At 44.8% G+C, this 22,064-nt stretch overlaps 6 protein-coding genes across 6 annotated transcripts; 2 read left to right on the top strand and 4 right to left on the bottom strand.

Moving 5' to 3' along the window:
• Positions 1–2,115: 2,115 nt before the first annotated feature.
• Positions 2,116–5,636, bottom strand: LOC144306465 (histone H4-like). The gene is made up of 2 exons (XM_077885874.1): positions 5,534–5,636; positions 2,116–3,755 (listed from the first exon to the last, which is right to left on the bottom strand). Exons 1-2 carry the CDS (start codon positions 5,634–5,636, stop codon positions 3,454–3,456), a joined length of 405 nt encoding a protein of 134 aa, XP_077742000.1. The 3' UTR covers positions 2,116–3,453.
• Positions 3,552–6,874, bottom strand: LOC144306763 (histone H3.1). The gene has a single exon (XM_077886325.1). The coding sequence runs from the start codon at positions 6,844–6,846 to the stop codon at positions 6,436–6,438; it is 411 nt and encodes a 136-aa protein (XP_077742451.1). The 5' UTR covers positions 6,847–6,874; the 3' UTR covers positions 3,552–6,435.
• Positions 6,875–7,818: 944 nt separating this feature from the next.
• Positions 7,819–8,293, top strand: LOC144306764 (histone H2B type 1-C/E/F/G/I). The gene has a single exon (XM_077886326.1). It carries the CDS (start codon positions 7,847–7,849, stop codon positions 8,225–8,227), a length of 381 nt encoding a protein of 126 aa, XP_077742452.1. The 5' UTR covers positions 7,819–7,846; the 3' UTR covers positions 8,228–8,293.
• Positions 8,294–14,796: 6,503 nt separating this feature from the next.
• On the bottom strand, positions 14,797–17,149 carry LOC144306758 (histone H3.1). The gene has a single exon (XM_077886320.1). It carries the CDS (start codon positions 16,512–16,514, stop codon positions 16,104–16,106), a length of 411 nt encoding a protein of 136 aa, XP_077742446.1. The 5' UTR covers positions 16,515–17,149; the 3' UTR covers positions 14,797–16,103.
• A 143-nt stretch (positions 17,150–17,292) lies between these two features.
• LOC144306759 (histone H2A type 1-E) lies at positions 17,293–18,006 on the bottom strand. The gene has a single exon (XM_077886321.1). It carries the CDS (start codon positions 17,874–17,876, stop codon positions 17,484–17,486), a length of 393 nt encoding a protein of 130 aa, XP_077742447.1. The 5' UTR covers positions 17,877–18,006; the 3' UTR covers positions 17,293–17,483.
• Positions 17,508–20,861, top strand: LOC144306761 (histone H2B 1/2-like). The gene has a single exon (XM_077886324.1). The coding sequence runs from the start codon at positions 18,453–18,455 to the stop codon at positions 18,717–18,719; it is 267 nt and encodes an 88-aa protein (XP_077742450.1). The 5' UTR covers positions 17,508–18,452; the 3' UTR covers positions 18,720–20,861.
• Positions 20,862–22,064: the final 1,203 nt, after the last annotated feature.

The raw sequence follows: 22,064 nt of genomic DNA, 5'->3' as shown, positions 1-22,064 counted from the left end.
GGCTCCACACTCAGCTGGGAGTCTGCTTCATGTAAGACCTACTCCACTCTTGCCACGCCATCTGCCATGGCCTCCACATTGCTCTGCACTCTACTTTCCCTCTACTCCTCCCCCCACTTGTTCACACACTCTTTGTCTTACAAATAAATAAAATCTTTTAAAAAACACATGTACAAACTGGAGGAAGTTACGAAAAATATAGCTCACAATGGGAAGGTAAAGGCAGAAACAAAAAACCAAGTTCTATAATTCACATAGAAGAATCTAAAAATAACCATTTATCTGTGGTAAACTTTAAAAAAATCTTTTAAAATTTCTAAATGCAACCTTGAATTAACATCTATTTTTTTTTAGTTATGTTGTTTCATTTTTTGTTTGTTTTTAAATTTAAAACACATGAATTATTTTGTCAGGTTTCAATTTTGCCCATGGAAAACCAAATGCCAATCAATTATACATCATTCTGAACTCAAAATTCATATATTTAGAGAGTAAATATTTAATTCTATGAAATGGGGTATATAGAGTAAGTTTTTTATAATAGTTTATAAAGTCCTATGTGGTGCATGAATGGTTTGAACTGTGACATCATCCCTGCAAGCTACTTCCAGTCACAAGACAAAGACTTTTAAATCTTTCAAAAGATTCATCTGTCATAAGAACAGATAATTTTCTAGATCTTTCACTTTATAAAACATGGAGATGGCCTACTTCAAACATAACTGTACTGGGTGTCTTCCAGTTGGCCTCCAGACTTAGCTCTACCTTCTCCCCCTGACCCTTAACCATGTAGGGCTCCCCTATGTGGATCTCATCAACATGTTACCTAGACCCCCACCTCTGGTTGGGTTTAGCCAGTGAAACCACCTGTAGGAGTTGGGAGGAAAGGAGAGATGGGTTTTGTGAGTATTTATTCCCATTCCAGGGGTCCCCACAGACTTCCCCTCTCTCAACACCTCAGCACCTGGTAGGGATCCCTCCCTGTGCAGCTCTCTTAACTGCTTCCCTCGCCCCATTAGGCTTGTAGGGGATAAGCTGCCCCACTTACCAGGACTGGGGTGAGTTACAATTTCTTGGGGTTTCTGTTCCCTGCACTCAGTTTGCAAATAGCTTCTTTAGGAAAATCTCTTCCTATAGCCCAATGTGAGGGGGCTCTCTGTTGCCTGTTTTGACCTTAACTGAACAGTGACATTAACCAAAACTGGTGACTACACAGCACAAAGTGCATGATCACAATATTCGAAAAAGATGATGCAAGCAGGCTGATTCCCAGTTCTTCAGTTGACAGGAGGGGCCATCCTCACTCAGGCAACTGCTGGCCCTCCTTCAGAAATTCTTCCCCGAGCTCCATGGCATTTAATACTCACTGTCCCCTGAATCTTCACTCTGGTGGTTGTCCTACTCTTTGCTAGCATGGCCCGAAGCAACCCATTCCATGTCCTTCACCTCTGGCCAACTTTGGCACGAAGGGAATAATACACATGCCTCTGACACACATCCTGGGATCGAGTGTCCTGCGGCTTCTGTCCCCTCTCTGCACGAAGACAGATCTTTACACTCAACCTGTTCAGTGCATCTCTCTCATAATGACACAGATCACTTTCAACACATTCTGTCACCTGTTTTATTTTTTCCCCAATTTGTATTATAAAATATTCAAACGAAAAAAAAGATAAAAGATGTGTTGGTCAATTATCTTTATAACCATCACCTAAATTCAGTAACTGAGCACAATTCACCACTTTTGTGGATATGTCTAGGAGCATGCACAGTTTTTGCTGAGCCTTTTAAAAGTAGATTGCAGGGATCCCTGGGTGGCTCAGTAGTTTAGCGCCTGCCTTTGGCCTAGGATGTGATACTGGAGTCCCAGGATCAAGTCTTGCATCAGGCTCCCTGCATGGAGCCTGTTTCTCCCTCTGTCTGTTTCTGCCTATCTCTGCCTCTCTCTCTCTCTCTCATAAATAAATGAAATCTTTAAAATAAAAAAATAAAAATAGATTGCAGACATCATGAGGCCTCTACCCTCAAATATTTATGTATCTAACTCCTATGAATAAGAGAATTCTCCACATAATCTTTTTTTTTTAATTTTTATTTATTTATGATAGTCACAGAGAGAGAGAGAGAGAGGCAGAGACACAGGCAGAGGGAGAAGCAGGCTCCATGCACCGGGAGCCCAACATGGGATTCGATCCGGGGTCTCCAGGATCGCGCCCCGGGCCAAAGGCAGGCGCCAAACTGCTGCACCACCCAGGGATCCCTCTCCACATAATCTGAACATTATCAAACCTAAAAAAAATTAATTCATAAAATGACCTAATACTCAGTCTGAAATCTTCCCCACTTGTCTCCAAAATGGCCTGTATAGCTTTATCTATAGAACTAGGATCCAATCAACACACCTTGTTCAGTGCTATATTACTTGAGTCTCTCTTAATCTTGAACAGTCCACCTTTTGGGAGAAACCAAACCAATTGTGTTATATAACGTCCTACATTCTGATTTGGTGTTTTTCCCTTGTCATGGTGTTAAAATGGGTCCTTTATCCCTGTACTGTGTGCAAACGGCAGCTTGAGACATGATTAGATTCTTAACACATTTGTCAAAGGTGATGTTCTGTATTTATAATACACAAGGGAAGGCACACAGGTGGTCGATTACTTTTAGTGGTACTAAGTAAGAACACTTAGCTAACACGTGGCGGGGGTGGGTGGGGGAGCATTGGTCCACTGTAAAGATATTTTTCCCTTTGCAAATAAGGGTGCTTGAGGATACTTTGACACTGTTTAAATCTTGTGTTCCCCAACTTTTTCCCCCAAAAGATTTTAGCATTGATTATCTCTGACGATCTGGTCAAAAATAGGTTTGACAATAGGACAAAATTTGTGTGCAGGAAATACATTCAACATGGCATATGCTAAGGTTTATGCTCATTTCTGTTTATTCTAGAGCTAACAGATCTGACTCGGCAGCATGTAATATGACTGGGAGATTCCACCACTTCCAGACACACACACACACGCGCGTATGTTGAAAAAATAAAAACTAACACTAGAGAAAACATCCTAGTATACTTTGCTAAACTTTTCTATAGCTGCCTTAAAGAGGCAGTGTAGCAGTTTGACATCTGGGCTGTCTGGAGGCAGGCCAAAAGATTCCACATCTATGAACCTGTCTAACCCACCATTTCATTGCCTGCTGTATCTCCAAATTTAACTACTTCCCGCCCGTTGATCCATGGATCCTGAAAGTGTTCGTTCGATGCTACATTCGCAGCAGCTGATAACGAACACCAAACAGCATTAGGCGACAATCGTGCTGATGAACTTCCAACGTTTATACCAAGCCACCTCCACAGAGCAGCAGTAGCAGGTGAAAGAGATCCTTAGTAGAAAGAGCATGTGGCCCTGAAAAGGACCTTTGTGTTTAGGGAGGACAACCGGTCCATTGCGTTCAGCCGCCGAAGCCGTAGAGGGTGCGGCCCTGGCGCTTGAGCGCGTAGACCACGTCCATGGCCGTGACCGTCTTGCGCTTGGCGTGCTCCGTGTAGGTGACGGCGTCCCGGATCACGTTCTCCAGGAACACCTTGAGCACCCCGCGGGTCTCCTCGTAGATGAGGCCCGAGATGCGCTTGACGCCGCCGCGCCGGGCCAGCCGCCGGATGGCGGGCTTGGTGATGCCCTGGATGTTGTCGCGCAGCACCTTGCGGTGGCGCTTGGCGCCGCCCTTGCCGCGACCAGACGCAGTAGCAGTCACTGGATGTTACAGACCAAAGAGCTTAAAAGCAGCCCCCAGCTTTTGTAACAATTGTGCAGCCCCCCCTTTTGTAACAATTGTGCAGAACTTGGTGAAAACTAAAACACCGGACAACGCGAGAAATGGCGCTGAGCCAAAGGCAGGCGTTAAACCACTGAGCCACCCAGGGATCCCTGCAATCTACTTTTAAAAGGCTCAGCAAAAACTGTGCATGCACCTAGACATATCCACAAAAGTGGTGAATTGTGCTCAGTTACTGAATTTAGGTGAGGGCTTACAGATAAATGACCAACCCATCTTTTGTCTTTTTTCTTCGTTTGAATATTTTATAATACAAATTGGGGAAAAATAAAACAGGTGACAAAATGTGTTGAAAAGTGATCTGTGTCATTATAAGAGAGATGCTCTAAACAGGTGAGTGTAAAGATCTGTCTGCGTGTAGAGAGGGGACCAAAGCCGCAGGACACTCGATCCCAGGATGTGTGTCAGAGGCATGTGTATTATTCCCTTCATGCAGAAGTTGGCCAGAGGTGAAGGACATGGAATGGGTTAAGCAGTCAGCCTTCAACTCAGGTACTAATCCTAGGATCCTAGGATCAAGTCCCACATCAGTCTCCCTGCTTCTGCTCCTCCCCCCAGTTCCTGCGATCACTTTCTGTCTTTCAAATAAGTAAATAAAATCTTTAGAAAATAATAAATCTCAAATGACAGCCTTATCCTTTGGTCTCATATTTTTATGGGACTCCCATGCATACATAATTAAATTTTTCTCCTGTTAATCTGTTTTTATATCAACTTACAGCCAAAAACCTACAAGGGTAAAGGAAAATTTTTTCCTCAGCAGTTTTTTTGTTTGTTTTACTAATCATTATGTTCTTGAGATCCATTCCAGTTGTTGCATCACTAGCCTCCCTTTGTATTACTGAGCATGATTCCATTCATGGATGCAGGAAAACATTTAACCATTCACCCATTGAAAGATATTAAGTTGCAAAAAAGAAAAAAGATATTAAGTTGTTTCTAATTTAGGGCTGTTACAAACTTTCATGTACATTTTTGTTTTGGGCCCCCTCCTACCCACCAGTTTTGTTTTATTTTGTGTTTTCTGCATCCCACCTCAAAATTACATTTTTCAAGATGCAAAAGTACTGCTGTGATGACTGGGAGCCAATAACCCTCTCAAAAGTCACAAAGAAATCACATGGCGTTGCTATTATTTACAAGTTGGCTTCAAGTTTCCAAAACTTTGTACTGAGCAATATTTTCAGCTGTTTCCGAAATCCAACATCTAGGTTCTGTAGCTGGGGATTTATTCCAAGAGCCTCCAATGTTTGTTGAATAAACTGCTAGTATCCCTATCCTGTGGTTCCTGCCACAGGACTTGTGTTTTCACTGACATGCAGAGCTGTTTACTTAGTTCCTGAAAAGCCTCCAATGTTTAGTAATCCCCACAGCTTGGGAGAAACCCTGTGATGAGGCTAGACATTCCCACGACTAATGTCTGTAAAATCTGACTGATGTGCAAATCCTGCATGGCTCTGGGGTTCACCATAGGCTTCTGAATTTCTTGGAGGAAACGTTAGAATCTGTAGCCTCCTTGGTTCTTTGAGGATTAATAATAGATCATGCACCACCACCTGTGCAAGGGCCGAGTTCTGCCTTAATGACTAACTACATCATGTTTCTCACACAAGGAAGGTGCAGACATGAGCTGTAACAAGCTCTGAATTCCTGGGGTGAATATACTTAGCTGCTACTCCACTCCACCCCACCCCACCGGTTAGGCACAGTGGTGGTCTGCCCAGCTGTACCAGATAGGCCACTGCCCACACTGCTACTGGTATTGCTACAAATCGAACTGGAAACTCCACAGACCCCATGTTTGAGGTATTGGGTCTCTATTTCCAGTACGGAAAAGCTACCATTACAATAGGATGTGTTGTTGCTCAGTAAAGAAAAATGGGATTGCCAAACTGTTTTCAGGCACCAGCCAGCATAGGTTCTTGATCAGTGTTAGGTCCCACCATTGTAAACCCCTAGGAGGCCTCGCCGGTTGCCTAAGGATCCGTCCTTTCTGAGTCAGAATGAATTGAGGAAATCCACGCCTGGATTCCTGGCAAGTTGCAGTCTTATAAGTGCTAACATGACCGCATCTATCAATTGCTGCCCTTGTAGATCGCCCTAGCTAGCTGCAGGTCAGGGTTTGGGCAGCACGCCCTATAGATTTCCAAAATAAGGAGCTAATTATTTTCAGGAATTGATAAGATTTGCCGGTTCATTTAGTTGAGAGTTAAAGACCCAAAACGGTCTTGTGAGCCTCCTTAACTACGCTCAGCCATATCGACAGTAGGAAAAGTTAAGACCTACCAAACACCCTCTGCTGGAGATTGCACTGCAATTGGCCGGAGTACACTGCCCAGCCGAGGAAAGGAGCGCGAGGCTTGGAGTGCTCGCGTGGAGGCCAGGGTAGAGGAAGGGCAGCCGACAGGTGCGTACTGGCACCGCTCCTGTTAAGTCCCAGCAGCAAATGCTGTCCTAGCTGATCAGTACCCGGAGGGCGGAAGGGGACAGGGAGAGTGCAAACACCCCATTCACTCCAGGTACAGCTCATCCAAGCGAACCTGTAAGGTGGCTCTGAAAAGAGCCTTTGGGTTCAAAACTTGCGTTCTTCGTGGCCACTTACGCCCTCTCCCCGCGGATGCGGCGCGCCAGCTGGATGTCCTTGGGCATGATGGTGACGCGCTTGGCGTGGATGGCGCAGAGGTTGGTGTCCTCGAAGAGCCCCACCAGGTAGGCCTCGCACGCCTCCTGCAGCGCCATGACGGCCGAGCTCTGGAAGCGCAGGTCGGTCTTGAAGTCCTGCGCGATCTCGCGCACCAGGCGCTGGAACGGCAGCTTGCGGATCAGCAGCTCCGTGGACTTCTGGTAGCGCCGGATCTCGCGCAGGGCCACCGTGCCGGGCCGGTAGCGGTGCGGCTTCTTGACGCCGCCGGTGGCCGGCGCGCTCTTGCGGGCCGCCTTGGTGGCCAGCTGCTTGCGCGGGGCCTTGCCGCCCGTCGACTTGCGCGCCGTCTGCTTCGTGCGAGCCATGACCACCAATTGCAAAGGGAGTTCACAGTTGAACTTGCCGGCTCCTATTTATAAAGGCAACATCCTCCTGATTGGTCCGAATCTTCAAATTCCGCGCCGTGAATTAACTTGATGGGCTTTGTGATTGGCTCCCAGGTTTCACTTCAGAAAGTCTCATGTTGAAATGTGTATTGTATCCTCTGAGTTCTCTGTCCTTTGTTTAGCCTGTATTTCATGTTTTGCAGTACCTTAATTGGTCTTGTTTTAATCCCTTTGTTTGGGATTAAATTTGGGAAGAGACTAGAATGACAATTTACAGTTCCTGAGCGGTTTCAGAAGCTCTGCGCCTAGAGGTGATTGATCCAGTCCAGTCTCGTCCTTTATCATTTCTCAAAGTTTGACTTTGAAGCAGCGCTTTATTTTAGCAGTGGAAACACTCTATCCCAAAACTCCGAACACACTAACACTGGCACTCCTTCCAGACACTCCTCTCCTAGGAAACATAGAGATCGCACCGCTGTTGAAATGTAACGATCCTCTAATTCTGAAAGCTTAAATTTTGCCGACTTTGATCAAACCAAACTAGAAATGCCATGGCATAATTTTTAAAATATTTTAATAGCTAACTCTTGTATTCTTTTTGCTGTATTTAGTATCTGGGGAACTGCAATTTGGCAGGAAAATGGGGTCATAAATTTATAACAGGCTTCTGTCTCTTTAGGTCAGGACCTAGGGAGACACAAGGGCCATAAATATGTATTATTGACGAAACAGGAAGCTTTTGTTTTGAAAACGAAAACTTTTTTCTGATGGAGAAAAGACTGGAGTTGCTTCCACATAAACAGCCAATCAAAAAGTAGATTGGAATTCACCTTATTTGAATAAAAGGTTTCTATTGGCTGATTTGCTCCAATCAGGCATTAAGACCCATTAAGCCGTTATTTGCATACAAGCCATATAAAAGTAGGCCAATGCCGCCCTTTGCTTTCACTTTCCTCGGTTTCAGTGTAGGGTTTGCATCATGCCTGAGCCCGCCAAGTCCGCGCCGGCCCCGAAGAAGGGCTCCAAGAAGGCGGTGACCAAGGCGCAGAAGAAGGACGGCAAGAAGCGCAAGCGCAGCCGCAAGGAGAGCTACTCGGTGTACGTGTACAAGGTGCTGAAGCAGGTGCACCCCGACACGGGCATCTCGTCCAAGGCCATGGGCATCATGAACTCGTTCGTCAACGACATCTTCGAGCGCATCGCGGGCGAGGCGTCGCGCCTGGCGCATTACAACAAGCGCTCGACCATCACGTCCAGGGAGATCCAGACGGCCGTGCGCCTGCTGCTGCCCGGGGAGCTGGCCAAGCACGCCGTGTCCGAGGGCACCAAGGCCGTCACCAAGTACACCAGCTCCAAGTAAACGTGCCAAGTAAGCGTCTCCTTCCCAACCCCAAAGGCTCTTTTCAGAGCCACTCACTCCTTCACGTAAAGAGCTTTACTACTGAATTGTAATAAGGAAAATCTGCCAAAGTTAAAATGTTTTTCTCCCTCAGTTTTATATTCCCGTTAATGTTTTCTCCGTAGCCTTTTTTTTTTTTTTAAGTCTATTCATGAGAGACTGAAGCAGAGACCTAGTCTGAAAGAACTAGGCTACCTGAGGGGATCCTAGTGTGGGACTGAATCCCAGGACCCCGGGATCATTACCCGAGCCAAAGGCAAGTGCTCAACCACTTGAGCCACCTTGGTACCCCTCAGTAACTTATTTTGCTGGAACAGAGATGGTCTCCGGAAGCGCAGAGCAGAAAAACTTCCTTTGCAAACTAAGGCAGTTTGAGCTACTGCTCTGGGTTTAGGGTTTCAGGAGATGAAATTAACTCCGGGCAAAGCTTTTGCCAGGGCTTACAGCTGAAAAATTTTTGAGTTGTGCGGACAAGTTGAATTTATATTGGCATCCTTTATAGACGAACCTGTCCAGAGTGTATACTGTTTGGTGAGTCTGAGACTTTGTTTAGCAGAAAATTGGATACTGTATACTTGGTAGGTTGAGAAACTAATTTCATGGTAAATGGAAGAGGTTGAGGAAGACTTCCTGAAAAGAAAGACTATTGAATTACTCAACTGTGGCTATTCTGCAAGTAATAGAAGCATTCAGGCCTCTTGGATTTGTAAGAGGAAGAAGGGAAAGCAGCAAGAGCAAACAGCCTGGGAACAATTCCTCATTGGAGAAATGTCTGGCAGCCAGCAAAGAAGCCAGGTTTGAGTAATCTTCCCTTAGGAGGCTTGATAGGAATCATTAACAGAATACAATACAGCTATAGATGTACAAAATACCTTGAGATTAATCTCAACCACAGCACTTCAGTTACTGTCCTCACTTTTGACAAGTCCACCCTTACAGGCATTTCTCTGTTGGATCATGGAGTGTGGGGCAGGGAGGGTGGTAGTTGGTAGTTGGTATTCCAGGATCATAGATCTGAATGCGCCTCACATTCTTGCCTAAAGGACGTGTTGAGTGAAAGGACTAGAACTTCTGAGTTTATTTGTTCAGGTAGTGAGAGCTGTTAAATTTCAGAAAGTGAGATCCTGGGAAAGAGTGAGCAGGATAAAAACAATCCTTGACCTCACAGGGTTCCTACTCTAGAATGGACATTTAAATAGTAATCTTACAGCCTTAACAGAAGGGGTAAGCCTCTGAGGGTCACTTTAGCATTGCCAAAGCTGAATGGATTTATCTTGAAAAGCAATTCTGGAAGGAAGGTGGAGCAAGAGACAATGATAAGGAAAAAGGAGACAATAAGGAAAGGAAAATCCATGTGCAGACAAAGATGCAGAGTTTGTATTTATGGACTATAGTTAACAACAAGGGCGATGTATTTATATATTCATCTGGCCATGTCTCATCTGGTTCACAGGGATTTTGTAGAAGTCCTAGTGCTGTACCTTACTAAAATGTAAGATCTTACTGAAATGTAGAAAGGAATGCTAGGATAGTAAATCTTGTCCATTGATCCTCTTAAGGACTATTTTTTATGTACACCTGAGAGTTAGTATTAGATACACTTGGAAGTGACCAACAACCTAAAATAGTCACTGGTTAAACTCGATAAAAGTCTAGTTCTCATGCTCAGGCCTGGAATGGGGCCCTGCTCTCCTTAGAGAACTCCTCTCCCTCTGTGTGCAACGTGTGTTTTCTCTATTATTTGAGAATATTCTCAAATATATTCTGCTATGAAAATCTACAGAGGACCAAGACGAGACCAATTAATCAGATGAATAAAACATAAGAAATGTTAGGTAGGTAATTCCTAAGTAAGAAACTTCTAAGAAGTGTTGAATAGATAAACAAGGAATTTTATGAGATACAGGCATAATTGAAAAGCTATATTTACCAAAAATCATAAATTAGTGCCTGGAAGACATGTTTCACATAGAGAAAGTAAGTAGAGCTTGTGGGCTTCACAGAGATAGGACAAGACGAAAGAACCAAGAAGCGCCAGATATTTGTGAGACACCAAATATTTGTGAGGTATTCAGTATTTATGTAGTCTTATATTGTCCACCCACTGGTGACTTCTGCTTTAGCCACATTTGCCGTCTGCAGACAACACCGACATAAAAGGTATGGCTGCTTGGGATGTAACTGTCAGCCTATAAGGGAGGCCTTGTGCATCAGAAATGGCCTGCCTGGTGGTAATCTGGTATCTGAAGACATTAAGGTCATTTCCTACAAGTGAATCTAGCTGTCAGTCATATCATACCCCTTCCACCTTGTAGTCCAAGATGTCCACTCCAGCTACAGCTATCTTGTTCACTTTCCATCCTGAATGAAGGAGAAAAGGATAAGGAAACACCCCCACCATTTACTGAAATCCTGAGGATGCCATAAATCTGCCTTTGTTAATATACCATCAGCCAAAAATAGTCGATGGCCACACTAGCTACAAAAGAAGCTCAGGGAGTTTAATTAGTGTGTAAGAAAGGAAAACCCATTTCAGGGGACAGCTGTGTGGTAGTCCCTGCCATAGCTACTATAAGTAGGTAATTCCTACCTAAGTGGATAATTACAAATATTATCAATAAGACAGGAGGGAAACTGATGAGTTCTTACATCTACAGTAAGACACTGGAGTTTCCTGGTACAATACAAATGAATTGTAAATATTGGCAATACTTGCTTTAGTTGAGGAGAAAACAAAATGATACAAGTCTAGTTAGGAGCACATTTTCCTTTTCAGATGAACGATGCTCAACACAATTGGGAATCCTGATTGAGCTACGTGGAATCAGTACAAGGCTTGGGAGACCAAGAAGACACGATGGAAAGTGGAGGAAGGCTTCTATATGGTCAGACTTACAGCCTGTGAATAAAGTCAGGCTGAGTTGGGAGTCCAGTGATAGCCAAATGATTTTAATGGACATTCCAGCCCAACAGTCTAGTAGACAAGTCCCAGTCCTACCTGCCTCAGTTTTGGCTTTTAGGTTTTTTTTATCTTGGTGGATTTTCTCAATTCATTCAACTCATTGTCTCAACTCATTCTTCATGCACTGAACCTCCTAAAGACCCAGTCTTGCCTTTTGTTCTAAAAAACTCTGCTCTCTCATTTCAAAATACCCAGACGTGTTCCTCAAAGCCTCCCATGTCATGAATACCTACATCACTCAACTGTATCATTCCATCAAAGCACAAAGGTGAACCAGGCATGGTCTCTGTTATCCAGGACATGAAATATTGTCTCGTAGAGAAAATAATAATGTACACAACTACAAAAGAGCAATAAAATATGCTTAAAATTGGAGGGATTTGAGGCCCAGAGCTTGGGCTGAAATTTGTTTCATCGTTTACTAGCTAGGTGACCAGAGGCATGGTGTGGAACTACTCAGTTTGTTTATGTACTTTCTTCTGAAAAATGATGACAGTGATTATTTGGAACCTCAGATCTCTTTGTATCTTAAATAAATTATCACATAGTTAATACTCTTTCCTTAACTACTGGTGTCCTTGAAACAGGCTGGCAGACCTCCATGAGATAAACACTTATCCATTCCTGCCCTTGCCTCTTGGATCACCATCTAAATTGGGTGTGCTTGGGATCCCTGGGTGGCGCAGCGGTTTGGCGCCTGCCTTTGGCCCAGGGCGCGATCCTGGAGACCCGAGATCGAATCCCACATCGGGCTCCCGGTGCATGGAGCCTGCTTCTCCCTCTGCCTGTGTCTCTGCCTCTCTCTCTCTCTCTGTGACTATCATAAATAAATAAAAAAAAAAAAAATTAAAAAATAAATTGGGTGTGCTCAAGAACATGGAGTCATACTTTTAAAAAATATTATAAACATGTGCATCAATACTGAATTTACCTAGAAACTCCAGCTTGAGAAAACAGAAGACAACCCTGGTTCTATCTAGTTGGTCATCAGACCTGTGGCCATGACCGCGAATTTTCTCCCAGCTTAGGATCTGTTTAGTCACAACTGTAGCTTCTCTGTGGAATGATCTTCTCACAGGTGTGTGTACACCTGTCTCCTGTCTCCCTCTTAGCTTCCTGCCTCGGCTCAGTGGCGTCTTAGTGGTGAAATCTTCCCCACTCAACCTATTTAAAACCACAACCCTCTACTACCCATGCCTCCACTCTCTGGCAGTCCTTAATCTTTTGGCCTGTTTTCTCTTTCTCTCTCTCTCTCTCTCTTTCTCTCTCTCTCTTTTAAAGATTTTTTTTTATTTATTTGAGAGACAGAGAGAGCACATGTAGGCAGAGCAGCAAGCGGAGAGAAAAGCAGGCACCACACTGGGCAGGAAACTGGACACAGGGTGGATCCCAAGACCCTGGGATCACTGCCCGAGCCAAAGGCAGACATTTAACCAACTGAGGCACCCAGATGCCCCAATCCCTTTAATCTTGTTACCTACCAAAATACTATATTTGTTTATTTCCTGTCACCCACAAAGACAGTATCCGTGAGCTCCACACAGGGTACTTTACCCATGTTATTCACTGCTCTGTTTCTGGCACCTAGAACAATGCGGAGCACATAGTAAGCACTCTAGTTTTTGATGGATGGATGAAGTAAAATTAAACTATGCAGGTAACATGCAACAGTCATCCATTCTCTAGTACCAGAGATAAAGTCCATGACTGAATTATTCTACTGTGTGAATAGTTCACCTCAGTTTCTTCATCATTTATTTGGGCTACTAATGGCCCCTAAGCCACAGAGTTATTGTGTAGATTAAATAAAATGACCTATGTAGACACCAAATTATACTTTGTTTTCATTTATCTTTTAAAGATTTTATTTACTTATTTGAGAGTACAAGCAAGGGGGAGCAGTAGGCAGAGGGAGAGGGAGAATCAGACTCCCCTCTGAGCAGGGGATGCGGGACTCAATCCCAGGATCTTGGAATCATGACCTGAACCAAAGTTAGACACTTAACAGAATGAGCCACCCTGGTGTGCCCCCCAAATTACACTTTTGAACTAATGAAGTCATGATTCTTTTACCTAGACAGTTCCCAAGGCAGGTATTGTTAACAGCTCTATTGGGCAAATGACACAACAGATACTGAGCTGCTATCCAGAGCTTGCAGCTGGCTGTCAGAGGCCTTAGATTCTTCCAGAAACACTGCCGCTGACTGAGCCAGTGAAGTACTGAAGGGTAGCTCACCCCTGTTCCTGATACAAGCACTTCTTGCCTAAAACCCTAAGGACATTTGCATCTGTAATCCTTATTTTGCAATCCAAATAAATGGAAGGTGTCACCTGAGGGTAAACATTTTGCCTGTGGCAAAAAAAAAAAAAAAAAAAAAAAAAAACACTAATGAGTATGAAGTACCAGGATATGAATGGCATTTAACCCTTAATTTTCAGACTTTTTTCTCTATATAAAATGCTAAAGGTCAGCTTCTATTTTCAAGGTCTGAAGAGCATAAAGCAGGGCCCTCCTTTTCGTACTGGAGCACTATTGAGACTATCTAAATAGAGAGCAGAACCTGCTTAAGTGGGAAAAAAACACAGAAATTCCTTCCTATGTTCAACTCCTCTCAAGGCCTTACATCTCAGAACTAAAGTCTACAAGCCCCTCCTTGATCCGGCTTCTTTTTGCTTCTCTGTGTCTCCTCCTGCTGTGCTCCTCCTGCTGTGCTCCACCCGCTCCAGGCAGCCACCTGGCCCCTTACCCTCCCCTCTCCACTCATTTCAAGTCTATGCTGATGCCATCTTTATAGGTAGACTAATCCAAATTTCACCTTCCCGTAACACTCCTTATTCTAGCTTTATTTCTCTCCTTCTTGCATTTAACATACTACACAGATCTGATTTTATTGTCTCTCCTTCCTAGACTCACATGTAAACTCCTCAAGGGCTAGGAATTCTGAATGGATTGTTCTCTGAGTATATTCCCAATGCGCAGAACAGGACCTGGCACATTGCAAACTATCAACAAATACGTGAAGAGTAACCAAAATTTTAAAATCCATCAATGCTAACCAATGTTGGTTGGTTGGGGAAATTGTCATGGCACCCTAATTAGGTTTTAAAATGGTGGACATGTTTTAAAATATTGAGAGCGAAAAGGATAAAATTTTCTTTCCAATGATCAAGGCAGCTGGGTGGAAGAGACACAGATAAAACATTTGGCTAGTGTTGATGATGTTGAAACCAGGTGCAGGGCACACAGAGTTTATTAAACTAATGTTTCTACTTCCATATAATTCTGAAATGCCACATAATAAAAAAAAAATGAAAAGAATAGCTAGGAAAGAAGGAAAATATAAACTGATAAATAAATAATGACCATGGAGAAAGATAGGTGAAAACCTAAACAGGACTGTGTGCCCAGTGTGAAGATAGACAGGTATCCACAAGTCGCCTGCCAGGAACTTCCTCTTTGTAGCATCCCTTAAAACCTGGTATTGTCAATTGCCCAAAGCAGGTCCATCTATCATCACAGACTCACATTAACACTGTCCCCAGGAATTACTACAAAAACCAGATACTATTTGATTCATAGCAGAGATTTAATAGTCCTCAAGCAAGCCAGGATATCGTCTTTAGAAGAGCAGTATGTTTCCTCCAAAAGCAAGCTCACTCTCAGAAAGCCTGATTCTGCAGATAAATCATTGCTAAACCTGCAGTCAAAGCAATAGGAGCAAATCACAAGATTGGAATGTATTATGCAGCATCTGCTCTTGACTAGCGACCTGTTGGAAACGCCTGAGTGTTAATGATTACAATTGCCTGGGATTACCCTTCAGGCTACAATTAGAATGCCACTGACTGGCCCACAGGCAGATATTTTTTATAAAACCTCCAGTTGTACTGTGCACTCAATATCAAGGTCCCTGATCTCTAGATGAAACTACCTTCCCTGGTTCTTTTCTTGTGCAATTGATTTACAGATCATTTAATTCTGTGACATAAGCATGCTGTTTGCAAATGCTTATTCCTAGTATTCCTATGGAGAGGTCACAGGTTCCTCTGTTGATGATCCCAAAAATACTTTTGAAAATAGGCTTCTTAAACTAGTGTTAGGTCAACCACCTGAGGTGAATGTGACACAATGTCAATTTTCACTAGGCCTGCATAGGACAGAATGGGATAATCTACATCTTTTGCAACCTCCCAAATGATGCCCATGTCACCGGTGGACAGAGGCAGAGTCAAGGACCACACAAGTCATTAATGGTCTTAAATTGTTACCAGTAAGCTCCTTAGAAATCCGGAGTCTAGGTAACATCCGGGTGGCTCAGCAGTTGAGCATCTGCCTTTGGCTCAGGTCATGATCCCAAGTCCTGGGATAGTGTCCCTTATTGAGCTCCAGAGGACGCTGGTTTTCCCGCTGCCGGTCTTTCATGAATTTAAAAAAAAAAAAAACCCTGAATCGAATTCCATAGAAATCAAATACCAGCCTGCATCTTTCTAAGATTTTACATGAGAACCAAGACTTCACTTTTATCAAGTCATGGGAATTGAGCAAATTAGTTTCAGACATGAAGTCAAACATGTCCACATAACTAGTTTTGCAACGGTCATTGCCCAAACTTGCGAAAACTTACACCGAAGTATTCTGCACATAGGGAGAGGCTGAAAGGAGGAGCGGAGGACACAACTGAAAGCCCAGGAAAAGAGCAAACATCACGTACCAAACCTCCACCTTTTAAGAGCTCACCTTAACACCAAAAACCAACTTAAAACGGGCTTAAAAAAAAGACTCGAAATTGAGGGGACACAATTACAGCAATTTTAGAGAAAAAGTGGGTGGCTCTTAGAAGAGCCTTTGAGTTAATTCAATTAGCGGGGGAAGCTTTACGCCCTCTCCCCGCGGATGCGGCGCGCCAGCTGGATGTCCTTGGGCATGATGGTGACGCGCTTGGCGTGGATGGCGCAGAGGTTGGTGTCCTCGAAGAGCCCCACCAGGTAGGCCTCGCACGCCTCCTGCAGCGCCATGACGGCCGAGCTCTGGAAGCGCAGGTCGGTCTTGAAGTCCTGCGCGATCTCGCGCACCAGGCGCTGGAACGGCAGCTTGCGGATCAGCAGCTCCGTGGACTTCTGGTAGCGCCGGATCTCGCGCAGGGCCACCGTGCCGGGCCGGTAGCGGTGCGGCTTCTTGACGCCGCCGGTGGCCGGCGCGCTCTTGCGGGCCGCCTTGGTGGCCAGCTGCTTGCGCGGGGCCTTGCCGCCCGTCGACTTGCGCGCCGTCTGCTTCGTACGAGCCATCTCGAGAAAACAGAGAGAAGACTACACTACCAAGTCTCGCAGACTACATTGCCCTTATATATACTCAGAACCGTTCCGATTGGTCTTGCATTTTTCAAAACTCCCGCGCGATGAAACCATTGGCTGAAGCTGAGGACGTGATTGGTGGACCACTGGAGGCTCCGATTGGATAAATTATTAAACATTCCAATCCGGTCTTTGTTGTAGTCAGCCAATCCAGAAATTAACCTTAGGATGTTCTGCTTCAACTCCTCTCAGATTCCAAATAAGGCATAACCAGGGGGCAGGGGAAGATGCTAACTCTGGCTCAGGAGACTCACGTAATGGAGCGCAAGACGGAGGGTCACGTCTTAAGAACAAATTTGTTTTCTGATGGTTACTTTAACTGAATTGAATAGCGGGGACAGCCCCTTTCTATATCCACTCTGGGAAACCACAGGTAAGACGACTGGCCCGGGGACGAAGCGGTCACCACCGTGTGACAAATGTTGGGATTTCCTTTCATTCACTTCAGCATAGAAACAGCCTGCGCCGATTTCCGGTCCCATACTTTTTTTGCCTTACGGCATCCCAGGCTACCACCCCTCCCATGGAGGTTCATTGAATTATCCCTTACTTCTGGTTTCCTCACTGTAGGTGTATTACTCGCTAAACATGATTGAACATGGAGGCCCCTGTCCATCTACATAAAGCTAGGGTTTTGCAAACATTACCATCACTAACTAGCTTCCCCTCACGTATTAGAACCTTGCCTACCATACTCCGGTTTCTGTCCAAGTTAAGCAGCCACAATTTATTGCAATGGATACACTGATTTTACTATTCAGAGCCCGTGCCCGTGTAAGGCTTACGTAATAGAAAAGCAACACTTTGTTACAAGCTTCCTAATTTGAAAATGTGGACGGCTCTGAAAAGAGCCTTTGGGTGGGAAAATAAACTTTAGATGCACAAAGAGGTATTTAGGTAGGTTTACTTCCCCTTGGCCTTGTGGTGACTCTCGGTCTTCTTGGGCAGCAGCACGGCCTGGATGTTGGGCAGGACGCCGCCCTGCGCGATGGTCACGCGGCCCAGCAGCTTGTTGAGCTCCTCGTCGTTGCGGATGGCCAGCTGCAGGTGGCGCGGGATGATGCGCGTCTTCTTGTTGTCGCGGGCCGCGTTGCCCGCCAGCTCCAGGATCTCGGCCGTCAGGTACTCCAGCACGGCCGCCAGGTACACCGGCGCGCCCGCCCCGACCCGCTCCGCGTAGTTGCCCTTGCGGAGCAGGCGGTGGACGCGGCCCACCGGGAACTGGAGCCCGGCCCGCGACGAGCGCGTCTTGGCCTTGGCGCGAGCCTTGCCGCCCTGCTTCCCGCGACCTGACATGATAGCACAGCAACAACGCAGTAAAAAACAGGAGTCGAGACCTGCAAAACGCAAAAAGCTAAACTATTATACCCTGAGGCGGTTTCGTAAAGCAGCTTATGCCGTTGGCACAGAAGAAATTCCAGCCAATCAAAAGACACAGCCAGAGAGCAACAATGCCCCTAATTTGCATAGAACGTTTGTGAGTTACAAGATCAAATTATTTAAGGTTGAACTACGGGGAAAGACCAATGAGAGCTTAGGATAAAGAAGGAGCCTATCGGCGGGTAGGATACTGTAGAAGCCAATCAGAAATGTAAGTCTGCAATCCCTAATTTGCATACGTGTCAAATAAATAGGAGGGCGCTTGGTCGCGGGCGTACTTTTTTCGTTGCGTTTTAGTACTGGTTTCTGATTGTAAAGCCCGAGCCCGCCAAGTCCGCGCCGGCCCCGAAGAAGGGCTCCAAGAAGGCGGTGACCAAGGCGCAGAAGAAGGACGGCAAGAAGCGCAAGCGTAGCCGCAAGGAGAGCTACTCGGTGTACGTGTACAAGGTGCTGAAGCAGGTGCACCCCGACACGGGCATCTCGTCCAAGGCCATGGGCATCATGAACTCGTTCGTCAACGACATCTTCGAGCGCATCGCGGGCGAGGCGTCGCGCCTGGCGCATTACAACAAGCGCTCGACCATCACGTCCAGGGAGATCCAGACGGCCGTGCGCCTGCTGCTGCCCGGGGAGCTGGCCAAGCACGCCGTGTCCGAGGGCACCAAGGCCGTCACCAAGTACACCAGCTCCAAGCAAACTCCTGTGCAACTACGACAACGACTTCAGGCCCTTTTAAGAGCCACCCATATGCTCATTTAAAGACCTGTAACTTAAGCTTGAAAATGACCAGTACAGCCATTGTAATACTTTGTCAAGCGGTATTAATCTAGAAGCAAAACGTAATTCCAGCCTGTGAGAATCACCAAAGGGTAAATCTATGCAACTGGACTATTGTGTTCTCTTAGCTGCTCTGGTAGCTCCTTACTGAGTGTAATGTTCCTGGAGGCCCACCACACTTGGAGAGGCTTCGTTTCCCCATTTTGTTTCGCTTTGTTATTTCCACTACCCTAGATCAGGGAGTAATTAGGGGCAAAGTGTCGGGTGGCCCTAAATTAAAAGAGGGACATTCTTTTAGAAAATCCACTTGCTGTGAGCATCCGAGTGGCTACAGTGGCATCTAATGGAGCCATGTACTATCTGCGACTTGCATTTCTAAATCCCAGCGGATTTCTTGCCAGTCTCAAACCCATGTCCTTCCAATTCCACCAGTTTCTTCGCCAAAAACGTTAACGTAGTCTAAATACTGCCTCTTGCAAAGGTCAGGAATTCATCCATTAGAGTTTTCTACCTGGCTTAAATATACAAGAATGTAAGCGACACTACAACTGGAATATGTGAAGGAAGAGGAAGCAAGTGAAAGTCCATCTGTGATGGGGGCGGGGGTGGGCAGGGCATAAGGATCCGCCTCAGCCTCTTCACTTTCCAGTCCCAAGATCTCCCTAAACCTCTCCAAGTCCAGTGCCTTATTCATGCCCTGGGACTTTATTTTAAGGGAGAAAAGTCACAAGGCATTAATATTCTTGTGCCTGTCCGCGTGATTTCAGCCAACAATCACCTATGAAATGGAATCTCCCATATTACAAGTGAATGAGAAATTAAGGTTAAGTAACTCCTTACTGAAACGTGGGATCTGAATCCCTAAGGACTGTTTGCACACAGACTTTCAAGCAATAGAGGCCAGTTGCAATCTTAGGAATAGGGAAACCGGCTCAGAAGGAAAATTAAGTATTAGAATAAAACTAAATTAAAACTGGTCAGGAGATACACTTGTTCTTTGATGCACAACACAGGCCTTAAACCACCCAAAGTATATAATGAGCTATGGAAGCTAAGGATCTCCTTATGGCAAATTTAACTTTTCTGAGTGCTGTGCCATAGAGGGGAAGCCATGAGCATTAGCAGTATAAAACTAAGCTCAAAAACCTCATTTTCTACTTACTAGCCCAACCCCTCAGGATCCTGTAAGTCTGCTTTAACATGTAAAAATTCCCTTGGAAACTTCCTTTATCACTACCCATCAAGGTATCTATTAGCAATCATCCTCCAAACATATGATCCACTGATATACATCTGAAGAGTCTCGTGACTGAGTTTTTACTAAGTAATAATAATGACCTTTCCTAACAATAGCTAGCCCTCTTCGGATCCTGGAAACCTTGTTTCCGAAATACCTTGGAGGCTTGTGCTGTCCCTAAGCCCTTCCCAACTGGAAAGTATTTACTGGGCCACTCCTCATGACCCCAGGGCAGCTCTTCCTGCCCATGGGTCCTGTCCCTATTCCTTAATAAAACCACCTTTTTGCACCAAAGATGTCTTAAGAATTCTTTCTTGGCTATTGGCTCCAAACCCCAACTATTTCCTATATAAGTGACTCAATTTTGTAATAGGACTTGTGAAGAAGATACTCTAAGCCCCACATGTGATTAAGGCATTCATTTCTTGCTCTCCAAAGCTAATTTTAAGCACATTTGAAAACAAATATACTACCATGGCTTAAGGAGGAATCCCTTAAAACAAGATATAGTTGTGAGAGACTGTTTCAATGCTAAATTTAGGCCAATTTCTTAAACTGTCTGTGAACATTTCCTTACCTCTAAAATGGGAATGATAACTAACACATGGCATTGCTGGATGATCAGTAAAAGAACACTATAAAGCGTTTAGGACAGTTCTTATGCAGAGGAAAGTCTTCCAAAACGTTAATGACAGCTAAAGCCTCTGGTTGAAATGATAGGGAAGGTGAGTTGGTCCTGCCCATATTGGAATCTGAGTCCTGAAGCTTTGAACAAGTCAGTAGACTCCAAAGCCTAGCAGCACGTTATTCTAGTTAAGAGTTCCTCAACTGGCAAGGTGAATGACAATCTAATCCATTCTAACAGTCTACACCCCTCTTTAGGACCATCTCTTCACCCTGAACTTTTTTTTTTTTTTTAAGATTTTATTTATTTATTTGTGAGAGACACACAGAGAGAGGCCAAGACACAGCCAATGAGAGAAGCAGGGAGCCTGATGTGGGACTCCATCCCAGGAGCCAGGGATCAGGAAGGACCTGAGCTGAAGGCAGACGCCCAACCATTGAAGCCACCCAGGTGTTCCTACCCTGAACTCTTTTGAAGACAACCTAGGGCCGTTGACTGTGAGACTTCTCTGCCCCTGCCCACCAATTCAAGCAACATGTGACTTATTTTCCAGAGACTTCATGTCTCACTAGTATTAGGAGTACCTCATTTAACAGATGTGTTGGGTTATGAGGAAAGGACCCTGGAAACTCACAAAAGCTGCTTTAATAATTTTTTATTCCTATTTTGTTCCCATGCCCCCAGTTCTTTTTGCCTAACCTTACAGCAGTACCTGGCCAGAATGAAGAATCGTCTTCAGAAAAGCAGCTGCACTTTTAAAGCTAGAAGAGAAACATGAATTGCTGTCCACAATCATTCCCAGACTAGGGAAAGTTAGGGCCACCCTAAAGATTGCTGTGATGTTGCCAACAACTTAGAAGACTGATATCAACCTCCCTTCCTAAAAGAACTCTCCTTTTATATGCTCAAAGGAAATTCAGATAACTTCAAAATAAGAAATCTTCATACTCAATAAATGACCCACAGTAAACATTATGAGCAAAACATAAACCTTTATCATAGTAAGTCAACGGGACTTACTATAATTATGCTGTGAGGACTATCAGCATAATTAGCCAAAATGAATCAAAACAGTATCATATTGCAGCTAGTTTCTGGGAGTGGTTTTATTCAGGGAACAATGAGTTGCCATGTCGACACATGTAGCTAAATCTAGTTTGTTTTAGTAGCAATGTTAGATTGTATGCCTAATTATGTTACAATACATCTATTGGTTGACATTTGCTTTGTTGGCTACCTTAAAAAAATTTATAGGATGCTTTGCTGGAATATAAAATATTAAGTAGGGATCCCTGGGTGGCGCAGCGGTTTGGCGCCTGCCTTTGGCTCAGGGCGTGATCCTGGAGACCCGGGATCGAATCCCACATCGGGCTCCTGGTGCATGGAGCCTGCTTCTCCCTCTGCCTGTGTCTCTGCCTCTCTTTCTCTCTCTGTGACTATCATAAATAAATAAAAATTTAAAAAA

This window comes from Canis aureus, chromosome 37 (assembly GCF_053574225.1).
Source record: "Canis aureus isolate CA01 chromosome 37, VMU_Caureus_v.1.0, whole genome shotgun sequence".
Classification (NCBI taxonomy): Eukaryota; Metazoa; Chordata; class Mammalia; order Carnivora; family Canidae; genus Canis; species Canis aureus.
This window is presented reverse-complemented; position numbering and strand designations above follow the sequence as displayed.

Excerpts from the sequence above, each read along its gene's own strand:
- LOC144306465 (XM_077885874.1), bottom strand. The coding sequence starts at position 5,636 with ATGGGGTCTGTGGAGTTTCCAGTTCGATTTGTAGCAATACCAGTAGCA. Across the intron at positions 3,756-5,533 it reads ACCACCACTGTGCCTAACCG|TGACTGCTACTGCGTCTGGT; the intron begins GTGGGGTGGGGT and ends TGTAACATCCAG.
- LOC144306763 (XM_077886325.1), bottom strand. The coding sequence starts at position 6,846 with ATGGCTCGCACGAAGCAGACGGCGCGCAAGTCGACGGGCGGCAAGGCC.
- LOC144306764 (XM_077886326.1), top strand. The coding sequence starts at position 7,847 with ATGCCTGAGCCCGCCAAGTCCGCGCCGGCCCCGAAGAAGGGCTCCAAG.
- LOC144306758 (XM_077886320.1), bottom strand. The coding sequence starts at position 16,514 with ATGGCTCGTACGAAGCAGACGGCGCGCAAGTCGACGGGCGGCAAGGCC.
- LOC144306759 (XM_077886321.1), bottom strand. The coding sequence starts at position 17,876 with ATGTCAGGTCGCGGGAAGCAGGGCGGCAAGGCTCGCGCCAAGGCCAAG.
- LOC144306761 (XM_077886324.1), top strand. The coding sequence starts at position 18,453 with ATGGGCATCATGAACTCGTTCGTCAACGACATCTTCGAGCGCATCGCG.